Source organism: Microcaecilia unicolor, chromosome 7, assembly GCF_901765095.1.
Source record: "Microcaecilia unicolor chromosome 7, aMicUni1.1, whole genome shotgun sequence".
In the NCBI taxonomy this organism is placed as follows: domain Eukaryota; kingdom Metazoa; phylum Chordata; class Amphibia; order Gymnophiona; family Siphonopidae; genus Microcaecilia; species Microcaecilia unicolor.
Genome location: NC_044037.1, coordinates 278,723,687 through 278,736,510, shown reverse-complemented (window position 1 = coordinate 278,736,510; position 12,824 = coordinate 278,723,687). Strand labels below are relative to the sequence as shown.

Here is a 12,824-nt window from a genome sequence, read left to right as displayed (position 1 = left end):
CAGAAGAACCTCGCCCCGTCCCACAGGTGATTTGGTCTCTCCTTCTCTCGCCTGCATGCCATAAGGTCTCTCAAACATCCCCCCTCTCCAATATACCTTTTAAATAGCAGATTTTCACCGGCAGCAACTAATACACACTGCTCATGTTGGCCCCACAGCCTTCCCTCTGATGCAACTTCCTGTTTCTGCCTAGGCAGAAATACATCAGAGGGAAGGCTGTGGGGCTGGTGGGAGCAGTATGTATGTCACAGCTCACTGCAGGCAAAGATCTGCTACTTACAAGGAATGCAGGAGGGACACTTGTTGGGAGTTTTCGGCTGGTGGGGCTTGGGGATCCCTGCCAGCCACATATGTATGCTGCTACTGGGTGGGCCTGGGCCCACCCAAGCCCACCCTTGGCTACGCCACTGCCTCCAGGACCAGGTTTGGGAACCATTGGCGTACTCATTAGGGATATACCCATACCCATCCCACTCAAGTATTAAAATACACCTCTTAAACCACCCTAACACTTAGTTCGCTACTCCCTCATATATCTTCTGATTATTACTGATTGTATCTAAGATTCTGTCATGACAATGTCATAACAACACTCTGTAAGCCACATTGAGCCTGCAAATAGGTGGGATAATGTGGGGTACAAATGCAATTAATAATAATAATATCTCAAAAACCTGAACCGTTTGGAGGCCTAGAGCAGTGCTTCTCAACCCTGGTCCTCGAGGCACACCCAAGCAAGGCAGGTTTTCAAAATATTCAAAACAAATATTCAGGAGAGAAATTTACATACCAAGAAGGCAGTGAATGCAAATCTATCTCATGCATTGTGGATATCCTGAAAACCTGACCGTGCCCCGAGCGCTCGGTTGAGAAACACTGCCCTAGAGGACCCAGAACTGAATACCAAATACCAGAGGTATTAAACGTTTACTAAATATGTGCCAAAATGCTTGCGAAATGAAAGATTTGCTTTTTTGTGTACTTTCATTCTGAAACAAGGCTCACTAAGAAGTATGAGGGAGAACTACCCACACCGAGAAAGGAAACCCAGTGGTTACAGAGCTTGGAATAAAATGAAGTTGGCATCCTTTGAATTTTCAGCTCCTGTGGTTTTTGTTTCACATTTAAATCTGCAGGAAGAAAAAAAAAGAGAAAAAAAGGTCACAGAGCATGCATGGCTGGTTTTTTGCAACCAAAACCCGCCTTGTCTTTTAGGAATAAGAGGTGAATTCCTCCCCTCCCCCTATGTTAACAATAATGTAACTTTTCAGTTTAACGATCCAGGTTTCAATTTGGTTTGCTCACTTATATACTACTACTACTATTTATCATTTCTATAGTGCTACAAGGCAGGGCCGATCTTAGCAAGTGCGGGGCCCTATGCAGACCAAGTTGATGGGGCCTCACCCTAGCCCTGCCCCCACCCCAGCTCCAGGGCCGGCCACCCCTCCCTCCGAGCTCCCGGGCCACTCCCTCCAAGCTCCAAGGCCCCCAGCTCCAGGGCTTTCCCCCCTAGGGCTCCCAGCTCCAGGGCCCCCCTCCCTCCCTCCAGGTCATTTTTTAACACCCCCCTCCAAAATCCAGTACTAGGTATGCCGAGAATACAAAACACTCAGGACCTATATATAGAGCAATTCTACCATACCATAAGCAGTCATTTCCATGAATCACATAAAGAAAAGGAAAATATCTTAAAACACTACAGTGAGCACTAGAACATCAATTCACCTATTGTAAAATGAAACCAGACAGAATAGTACAGATTGTTGATCCTGCACAGTCAATGCCAACTGAAAGCCATGTCTTTTTCACAAACACAGATACACCCTAATCCACTATAGAATAAGCAATAATAAACTTTCTATTTAGACAAAAATTAAACTGAACCCCCAAGATGCCAGACTCTGCATACAATGCAACACCACAGAAACAGAAAATGTCCCCTAGTACTGTGCAAAATATAAAGACAGCAGATGTAAATTTGAAAAAAAAAAAACTAACAAATACCAATCACCACTTTACAAATTAACAAATAGAAATAAAACAAATATAGAAAATAAAATAATACCATTTTATTGGACTAATACATTTAGCTTTCAGAGGCCAAAACATCCTTCCTCAGGTCAATATAGTATAGTACTGTTACAGTATCCTATCCTGACCTGAGGAAGGGGGTTTTGTTCTCCAAATGTTAGTCAAAATGTATTAAAATTAGTCCAATAAAAAGATTACCCCATGTAAGCTGCATTGAGCCTGCCATGAGTGGGAAAGTGCAGGGTACAAATGTAACAAAAATAAAATAGATACTATTGGAGATTCTACATGGAATGTTGCTACTATTGGACATTCTACATGGAATGTTGCTATTCCACTAGCAACATTCCATGTAGAAGGCTGCGCAGGACGTCAGACTCACAGAAGCAGAAGCCTGCGCGGCCACATTGGTGATCTGCCTGACTTCTAGAACCAAAATGCCTTTCTTGTCACTTGCCTAATGGAAAAGCAAGCTTTATCATTTATCTCTAAATACTAAACAAAACAAAAAAGGAAAATCCCCACAGAATTTAGCCAGGAGTGGAGAGAAATTTAAACTAATAAAAATATACATCTTTGCTTATGATTTTTTAAATTGTATATATTTTTTTCTTTGTTTGATTGTTTTTATTGATAGTTGCTTTGCTTTTCCTCGTTACTGTGAAGTGTTGTTTGGGAGAAATTTAGGGCTCCTTTTTACAAAGCTGCGCTAGCAATTCTCACATGGCAAATGCAATAAAGCCCATTCAGTTCCTACGGGCTTTGTCACATTTACCGTGCTGGAACTCCAAAAGTGAGGTGAACAAACCCATTTGATATCAGCCTCAATGTTTTGGTATGAGTGTACTGTGCTTTAAAATTACAAGGAAATGTTTTGGTTTAAAATGAAAGAGGATTTGTTAACGCATATTTCTTATTCTGTTTCATAAACAAAAACAAACAAAATGTTCTTTTTTTGTTTTGGTCAGTTTCATCCTAGTGCACACTAACCCTAAATAATGCACATTATTGTGTCAGCAGCACATGCTATTTGAAATGGAGTGAAAGAAAAATGCACCTCCAAACTTTTCCATGGGCAGTTTTCAGATAGAAGGGTTTTTTTCATACCTCAGAAGGCAGATGCAAAGTCCACAGTGTACTGTTGTCTGTGAACTTAACATTCGCCGGGTTTGAGATGGCCAGGCTCGGTTTCCATTATGGCTGAAAAACAAAGCCGGCCATCTCATATAAACCCAGCGATCCTTCTCTAAACCTGGTGAGCAATTTGGCCGGCGCCAAGCATATTTCAAAAATACGCATGGTTCCGCCCGCTTACGGCGCCGGCCCTGAAGATGGCCGGCCATCGATTTGGCCGGCGCCGTTCGATTTTTGCCCCTCTATGTCACATCTATTTTCATAGAAGAACACTGACTTCCTCTAAAATACAGGATCCAGCTCAAAATACTAATTTTGGTTTACAAAATCAACAAACAAGAAATCACTTCCCCCTTATTCAGATAACTTAATCTATATATACCTAGTGGGAGGCTTATGCTCTTCGGATCAGAACTTTTGTGTTATACCATCTTTTCAGCACATACATCTACAATCAATTCGTGATTCTATTCTTAGAGGTGTTGGTCCTACACCTGCCTTAATATTTACAATCAGAATCAAGTTATTCAATTGATGACTGTTTACGCTAGCCTTTAACCTAAATTAGTCCTGGCCTGATTTCAACAATCTTGGCTCTATACTTCGATTTCTGCTATAAATAAACTGTACCTTTCTTTTTCATTTTTCTGTATCTATTTTATAGCTTTTATGTAAAATGCTATATTGACCATACTTAATAGTGGTATATCGAATTGGAAGTAAAGTGTGAACTATAAATAAATAGCTGGCATGCTTTCAAAATGTCACATACCCATGCTATTGATCTCTCCTGACCTACACACACCTCCGCAAATGCTGCCTCGCAATGAAAGCCCACACAGGCTTCCAGCCAGGCAGAAGGTGGCAGTTTTCAACCAAGTCATTTTACCCAGCTGAATTGCTTGAAAATTGCACTTTATCTTGGTTTCTTTGGAAGATTTGGAGATCAAGAAACATAGCCATCAAAATCCTATATAATAAAACGCACCTCCAACATTCTGAAGCTGACTGCATGGCTGAGGCATTCCTGCTTTCTGTATCCATCTCCTGAACTGACATCACCTACTTCCGGGTTCGTCACAAGCAGAAGTGACCAACCACACGAGGTTTCTCGGCTTCAGAATGTTGGAGGTGCATTCTATTAAATAGGATTGGTCAGTTCCTTGAAGCACAGCCAGAGTTCAGTGTCCTGCACAGTAACAGACACCAGAGAGAGAGAGTGGGGACCTGACACCAGAGAGAGGGAGGGAGGGAGGGGGCCTGACACCAGAGGGGGGGGGGAGGTATCTCTGTCACACACACACTCTCTCTCTCACACACTCTCTCTCTCTCTCTCTCACAATGTCTTTCTTTCTCTCTCTCACACACTGTCTCTCACACACTCTGTCTCACACTGTATCACATTCACTCTCTATGTGTCACACAGTCACTCACACACTCTCGTGGTCTCATACACTCAGTCTCACAGAGAGTCTGTGTCTCACACACACACTCTCTCTCTCACCCTGTCTCACATACGCACTTGCACACACTCTCATTCTCACACACACACTCTCTCTCTCATAGACACACTCGCACCCAGACTCACTCTCTTTGTCTCTCACAGACACACTCGCACCCAGACTCACTCTCTCTCTCACACATACACACTCGCATATTCACTCTCTCTCTCACACACACTCTCTCAAACATACTCTCCGAGGAAAACCTTGCTAGCGCCCGTTTCATTTGTGTCAGAAACGGGCCTTTTTTACTAGTTAATTAATAAAACATTTCATCTGTGCGTCTACAGTTTTAAAACACCTATTCCAGAACACTTTTCACACTCAACTCCATTAAAATGCAATTTTTACAAACCCCTGAAATAACACTTAGGAGGCAAATTTATTTACTCACATATAGCAATTAACTAACAACCAAATGTCTCAAGATTTAGCAGTTTAAGCCCTGCATTAACAACTACTTTCATGAAGTGGGTCTCATTAGGGGGTCCTTTTACTAAGCTGCAGTTAAAGGGGGCCTGAACTAGTGTCAGTGCGTGTTTTTGATGCCCCATTTTTCCACAGCGGGTAAAAGACTATCTTTTTCCAAGGACAAGAAATGTCCTTGCGGTAAGTGAACTACTTGCTGTGTGGCCATTTCTAGGGGGGGGGGGGGAGAGCACTTACCGGTACCCGGCAGTAACCAGAAAGCGCCAATTAAATATTTGAAAGGTATTAATCCGCAAACAAACCTTTTCCGGAGATGGGAAGGCGGTAGAACGAGAGGGCATGAAACGAGATTGAAGGGGGGCAGACTCAAGAAGAATGTCAGGAAGTATTTTTTCACGGAGAGGGTGGTGGATGCTTGGAATGCCCTCCCGCGGGAGGTGGTGGAGATGAAAACGGTAACGGAATTCAAACATGCGTGGGATAAACATAAAGGAATCCTGTGCAGAAGGAAGGGATCCTCAGGAGCTTAGCCTAGAATGGGTGGCAGAGCTGGTGGTTGGGAGGCGGGGCTAGTGCTGGGCAGACTTATACGGTCTGTGCTGGGGCTGGTGGTTGGGAGGCGGGACTAGTGCTGGGCAGACTTATACGGTCTGTGCCAGAGCCGGGGGTGGGAGGCAGGGATAGTGCTGGGCAGACTTATACGGTCTGTGCCAGAGCTGGTGGTGGAAGGCGGGACTGGTAGTTGGGAGGCAGGAATAGTGCTGGGCAGACTTATAGGGTCTGTGCCAGAGCTGGTGGTGGGAGGTGGGACTGGTAGTTGGGAGGCGAGGATAGTGCTGGGCAGACTTATATGGTCTGTTCACTGAAGAGGACAGTACAAATAAAAAAGTAGCACATATGAATTTATCTTCTTGGGCAGACTGGATGGACCGTGCAGGTCTTTTTCTGCCATCATCTACTATGTTTACTATGCTTAATTACCACTGGGTAAGCACTGGTGCTACAAAAATAGAAACTTTTTTGTGGCAGCAGAAATGGCAGTAGCTTGGCGGGGGTTCCAGCTTGGCATGCAGCAGGCAACCCTTTAGTAAAAGGGCCCCTAGACAAGGTAACTAAACTGAGAGTTGTGACAGCTTTCACTGGACCAACCAAATAAAATTTGATATACGTATATTTATTTATTTGCTGCATTTGTACCCCACATTTTCCCACCTATTTGTAGGCTCAATGTGGCTTACATTATATTGCAAAAGGTATAATTATGAACAGAGTAAGAGGTTTGTTCTAATTTAACATATTACTATGTAAGAAATAAGGAAGATAGGTCTGTAGAATGATTTACATAACACATAATAAAAACAGTAAAATATAATGACCAACAATGATAATATGACTAATATAATCAATTCAGAGGGATCAGTAAGTGGTTGGTTTAGATATAGAATGAATCAAGCCATTAAGGAGGATTCTTACCGTAAGTCTCTTCGAACAAAAGTGCGTTTTCAATAATGTCCTGAAGGCTGTCAAGTCGCGTGTTGTTTTATTGCATTCGGTAGTTTATTCCATGCTTTTGTGCAGAGGTATGTGAAGGTAGATGCGTTGCTGAAAATCAGCTTTTGGGTAAAACTTCTTTAGGCTAAGCCTACAATATCCAAACACTGAAAGAATCCTATTCTTTATTTATTTTTTTCTTATTTATTTGGATTCAGCTCACACCTTTTTCAGTAGTAGCTCAAGGTGAGTTACATTCAGGTACATTAGGTATTTCCCTGTCCCTGGAAGGCTTTACAATCTATAACCAGTTAAGCACACTAATGCCATGCACTGAGTGCAAATTCTATAAGAGCATCTATGTGTCAAGATGCCATTAGAGAATATTAGCGTAAACCCAATGAATAGTTAAGCTCTGGAACTCTTTGCTGAAGGATGTAGTAACAGGTTTTGACAAGTTCCTGGAGGAAAAGTCCATAATCTGTTATTGAGACAGACATGGGGAAGCTACTGCTTGCCCTGGGATTGGTAGCAAGGAATGTTGCCACTATTTGGGATTCTAGAATCTTGTTACTCTTTGGGGTTCTGAAATGTTGCTACTATTTGGGATTCTGGAATTTTGTTACTCTTTGGGGTTCTGGAATGTTGCCACTATTTGGGTTTCTGCCAGGTACTTGTGACCTGGATTTGCCGCTTTTGGAAACAGGATGCTGGGCTGGATGGGCCATTGGTGTCACCCAATATGGCAATTCTTATGATCTTATGTTATGTTATGCTCTTTACACCAGGCCAATGGCAAGCATAAGTGAGTGTGCCTAAGTGTGCCATACAAAGAGCCTAAGTTATAATATTCTATAAGTTGTATGCGTATGGTAGAGACATACTCATGCCCCATATATATGCACTTATGTGCTCATAATAATTCACCCAAGTAATAGTAAGACTGCTAGCCTGGATTGGTTCTGGAGAAAGTGTGAATTTTAATAGGTAGTGATACCTTTTATTGTACCAACATAAAAACATTATTTAGTACATGAGATGTCTAAACTGCACACAGTAGGGTAACATATTTTTGATTGCCATCTGAACAAGGGATCTGTATGGTCTTAAAAGCTCATGTTCTACATTTTATATGTTATGTTTATATGGGACATGCAGGTTATGAACCATAAAATAACTATACAGCAGTAACTGAGAATTATGAGCAATGCCTCTGTGAACAGGCTATGAACAGGTTAAAGAATCACTGAGAAGCTAAATAATAAGAATTATACAGAATGTGAATCTCATGTCAGCCTGCCCTTCTGTTGGAGACACAGGCAGATATGGAGTCATAACAAAGATATGTGTGGCAAGAGAGTACTGTAATGTAAGGGGAAATATAAGGCCTCCCCCGAAAGTAAGACCTAGCAAAGTTTTTGTTTGGCCCCGATGGGCAGGGCCGTGCCAACATGGTAAGCGAGGTAAGCACCGCAGGGGGGCGCCGACCTCCGGAGGGCGCCGCCCGCCATGCTTACCCTCGCCGCTTACCTGGACAAAAATGGCGCCTATTTTTGCTGCGGACCCACTCCTTTCTCTGGCCTGTCTTCCTCCTTCATCTTTTACAGCTTTCAAGTTCGGCAGAAGAGCAGGCCCACCCACCTAACATCCCTCGGTGTTGGTGCTCCTGCCATGACAGTTCCGTTCCGGCGTCCCTCCAACTACTGTGCGATCACTGTGATGTATTGCTCTCCCTCCTCCCCGCCCGCCCGCCCGCTCTGCAGGCCTTTAAACTTCCAGACCTCCAGCAGCATGCATCAGCGACATGAGCGCTGCCTTTGGTCAGCCCCGGAAGCTTCCTCTGTACAACGTCCCGCCTACATGGGAAGCTGTACAGAGAAAGCTTCCGGGGCAGGCTAAAGGCAGCTCTTACATACCGTAGCTGATGCTGCGTGCCAGTGGAGCTGGAAAGCTTGGAGGCCTGCAGAGCGAGGTAGAGGTGGAGACAGCTGAACAACCCCCCCCCCCCCCCCCCCCCGCATTATCCAGAGCCAAGTCAGTGCATAGAGACCCTCCCTCCCAAAAGAAAAGACAAAAAACGAGCACAACCCTTCCTCACCGCTTCCCGCCAAAGGGGTATGATTGTCATTGAATAAATCTTGCTTTGTGTTCATAAATATCGGGATCGGTAAATGTACCATAGATTGTTGTACATGGAAATAATGGTAGTAACAAAAAATTCTTGATAGGATTCACAGTTTGTCTGGTTATGGTGGTTTGTGATGACAACTACTGTACAGTGTATAATAAATGTTCATTTTTTTTTTGTTCAACAATAAATGTGAATTCTTCTTCATGAAAAAATAAGACATCCCCTGAAAATAAGACCTAGCGCATCTTTGGGAGCAAATATTAATGTAAGACACTGTCTTATTTTCGGGGAAACAGGGTATATGTTCCAGTGGCGTTCCTAGGGGGGGGGCTATGGGTGCGGTCCGCCCCGGGTGCACGCCGCGCGCCTGTCCGCTACATTCGTTCTGTGCTCCCTCTGCCCTGGAACAGGTTACTTCCTGTTCCGGGGCAGAGGGAGCATGGAAACGAACGAAGCGGACAGGCGCACGGCACCCCCCCCCCCCCCCCCAGCGGCATGCACCCGGGGGCGGGGCGCATCGGCGATCCGCCCCGGGTGCCAGCCCCCCTTGGAACGCCACCGATATGTTCCATCTTTGCTTACACCCTATGCTGTCTATTAAAATGTTTTATTGTGTATTGTGTTGGCATTATAATGTAGCATACTATGCCGTGCTTTGTATTGTTGTTTGAATATTTTTACTGCTGTAATTGTCTATTGCTTATGTTTGACTTATTCTTGCTGTACATGGCCTTGAGTAAATTCCTTCAAAAAGGTAGTAAATAAATAACTGCTCATGCCTAGTGTAAATAATACTGAGCAATGTGTAAGATCTAAGCAGAACAGCTTAGAGCTATAGGAAATTACAGGTCGGCAATAACACAGAGTTATGAGGCAAATGACCTATGGGTCAGTAACATGTGTAAACAATATGTAACCTACGGGGTTATAAGGGTGGTGAGAAAAGGAGACAGAAGGTCTGAGAAAAAGTGGAAAGAATGTAGCTGACACCTGCAGATAAGAAAAAGCCTTAAGGGATAAGCTGTGTGGAGGTACAATAACTGGGTGCAGCAGATGTAAAAAAGTATATAAGAAGCTTGACTAAGAACAGACCTAAGCAAAGACTTAGCATTGTCTGTTTTGATATGGTAAGTATACTTTGCTTCCTGTATAATGTTCTTATACAGCCTCTGTCCAAGGGAGGACAGTTGAAAGAATAAAAAATTTGGAAAATTCTTCATAGTTTGTCTTGCCAATTTCTTTGTTGACATTAACCAGGTGTAAATAAACAAATTGGCGACCGCGGTAGGACGCGGCTGCCGACGGTGATAGTTTTTCTAATATTTGAACGTGAAAGTGATAACGTGTGACTTTCTTTCCTATGATCTCCAGAAATGGCCAGTCTGGAATGAGTAGGTGCTAGATTGTCCCTCTTCAGAAACGGGAGTATATTTTTTGAAGCAAAGTATTGTCGGTGACGTGTAAAGGATTGCTTTCTTGTTTATCTATCTAGTAATTTTTGTCTTATTGTTTGTCATTTTTTTCGTGTGCTTAGGCTTTTTGGGTCATTTCATAATGAAGCGTTTTCAGTCAAAAGATAAGCAAACCCCTCCTCCTACTGCAGAGGAGAAGGGAGAATTAAAAGACCCTTCTTATGTACTTTATATCGATAGTAGAAAGAATTGCTCGCCTTTAGTGCATGTGAAAGATACATTTCCATTTGAAGCTCCAGTCATTTCGATGGCGAGCCAGCCAGGAGTAAACACTAGTTATAAAATTGCCTTTCACATCTGTACCTGAGGCAATGGAGGATTAGGGGCCCTGTTTATTAAGCCACGCGACAGGTGCATTAGTACTTTTAGCGCACGCTAACTGTGTAGGTGCCCACAATATTCCTATGAGCACCTACACAGTTAGCGTGCCCTAATGTTGTAAACGTGCTAAAAAGTGGCGTAGCCAAGGGTGGGCCCAGGCCCACCCAAAATTGGGTGTCTGGCTACGCCCCTACTAAAAACGCTTGTGCACCCTAGTAAACAGAGCCCTAAGTGACTTGCCCAAGATCACAAGGAGCAGGAGTGGGATTTGAGCCCTGGCAACTCTTCCATTGACTGTCAATCTCCCACACAGATATGTTCATTTTAAACACCCGGTGGAATTCTTCAGGCCATTCATCCTTGAGGACACTTCTAGAACGGGCAGAAAACAGAAAAGACAGGAAAAGGCCAAGCAGAGGGTAGCCTGAACGCTATTTGAGCAATTTATATTGTACAGCACCTTGAGTTTCTTAGGCTGGCGATTCATAAATCTAAGCAATAGACACATAAATCAATAACCTAATCCATAACGTACTACAGAACACAAAACTGCGCAATACAGGAAAGCACCAAGAAAAGAAAGAGAAACTCTTGAAAGGCACATTCATTAAAACTACATCAAAAGAAATGCACTTTCCACAGACTAAATGAGCAGCATCCTCTTCTGTGAGTACTGGGATGAACTCTAAACCAATGAAGCAGAAATCATTTCCCTCAATCATGGAATGACAGCACCATTAAACTCAAATCTAACCTGGCTCAGATGAAAGCAGAGGGAGGCAGAATTTATAAGGTATTTCCTCTCCCTCCTCCCCCCACCTCCCCAAGGGAAATACAGATTGCTGCTTGTCGCCAGAACCATTACCTTCACCTTCGTTTTTCGGGTTTGGGAACTCTTGCAGTTCAATTGATATCTGGATTCCATTTTCTGTTATCTGACTGTCGCATTCTGGCTCTCTGCTTGTGGCTTCTGATAAGCACACATAGCGTTCCTGCTGATAAGCCTGCTCAGAAGATGTTTGCGCCTGTCCATCATCAGGCTCAGTCCTAAGCATGCTATTTTCTTGGGCAGGTGTAACGCTATGATCAAGATCCAAGAGAAAGCTGTCCTGCAAAGTTTGTTTTGCGGGCTTCCTCGTTTTTCTTGGTTTGAGTTTCTGCGTTAAAATCTTCCCACTGTCCCCCCTTGCTGTTTTTTCTTCTCCATCTTTGTCGACTGGTCTAAAGAGCTGGTCCATGTCCTTCGTGAATTCTAGTAATGTACCATCTGATCCAAGGGGCAAAATGCCACTGGAGCCATAGCTAGAGGATTTCTGGAGAATCAACGGTTGAGTGCAGTCGATGGGCCTTGAATCCTCACGCTTCGCTCGTCTTTGGTGCTGTCGAAGGTTGTAACTCATACATACCGAGAAGTAGGAGTAGTCGACAGCAATATATGTCAACAGGAAGTTTATGGTAACTATTGGTGCTAAAACGTTCACTTGTCCAACAAAGACGAAAGCCATGGTAATCAAACTTGTTAGGAAAATGGCCGCCACTGGGGTCTTGTTCGGTCCTTTCTGTTGGGACAGCAATGAAAAGAAAATAACATAACTAACAATTCACTTGTATGCGCCAAACCAAACTAACACTGGAGCAGAGTCAAGCATGTGCTGAGTTCTGCCGGTTCCCTACACCCACCACCACCGAATTCAGATAAGATATTGGTAGAAAAACATTCATGCTCTCTAATTTTATAAAATAGTGATAGCTTTCTGCTTTGTTCAGATAAGGTTTAAAATTGATTTATGAATAGAAAAGAAACTTGTTAATCTGCTCCCATTTCTCCAAATGCACCTATTTGTCTGTTCCAAATGAATTTATAAGTTAAAAGTTGGGTTTCTTAGTAACCCAGTTGGTTTGAATATGGAGAGCTAACAGAAAGCTGTGGTGTCCTTGTAATGCAATGTAATATGCCGCTTGTAACATAGTAGCATAGTAGATGATGGCAGAAAAAGACCTGCACGGTCCATCCAGTCTGCCCAACAAGATAAACTCATATGTGCTACTTTTTGTGTATACCTTACCTTGATTTGTACCTGTCCTTTTCAGGGGACAGACCGTATAAGTCTGCCCAGCACTATCCCCGACTCCCAACCACCAGCCCCCCCTCCCGCCACCGGCTCTGGCACAGACCGTATAAGTCTGCCCAGCATTATCCCTGCCTCCCAACCACCAGCCCCGGCACAGACCGTATAAGTCTGCCCAGCACTATCCCAGCCCCCCAACCACCAGCCCCCCCTCCCGCCACCGGCTCTGGCACAGACCGTA

The 12,824-nt window shown here is 43.7% G+C and overlaps 1 protein-coding gene across 3 annotated transcripts in view; it reads right to left on the bottom strand.

Annotated features, from left to right (window-relative positions):
* The window catches only part of SLC12A8 (solute carrier family 12 member 8), a 165,509-nt gene that overhangs the window by 23,372 nt on the left and 129,313 nt on the right, over window positions 1–12,824 (bottom strand). Inside the window, exons 10-11 of one of the 3 annotated variants that reach the window (XM_030210542.1) lie at window positions 11,380–12,073; window positions 1,033–1,130 (exon numbers count right to left, since the gene is read on the bottom strand). In XM_030210542.1, the coding sequence (XP_030066402.1) occupies window positions 1,033–1,130; window positions 11,380–12,073 (792 nt within the window). The remainder of the gene's footprint in view (window positions 1–1,032; window positions 1,131–11,379; window positions 12,074–12,824) is intronic. The other 2 variants (XM_030210543.1, XM_030210544.1) reach the window with 2 other exon arrangements.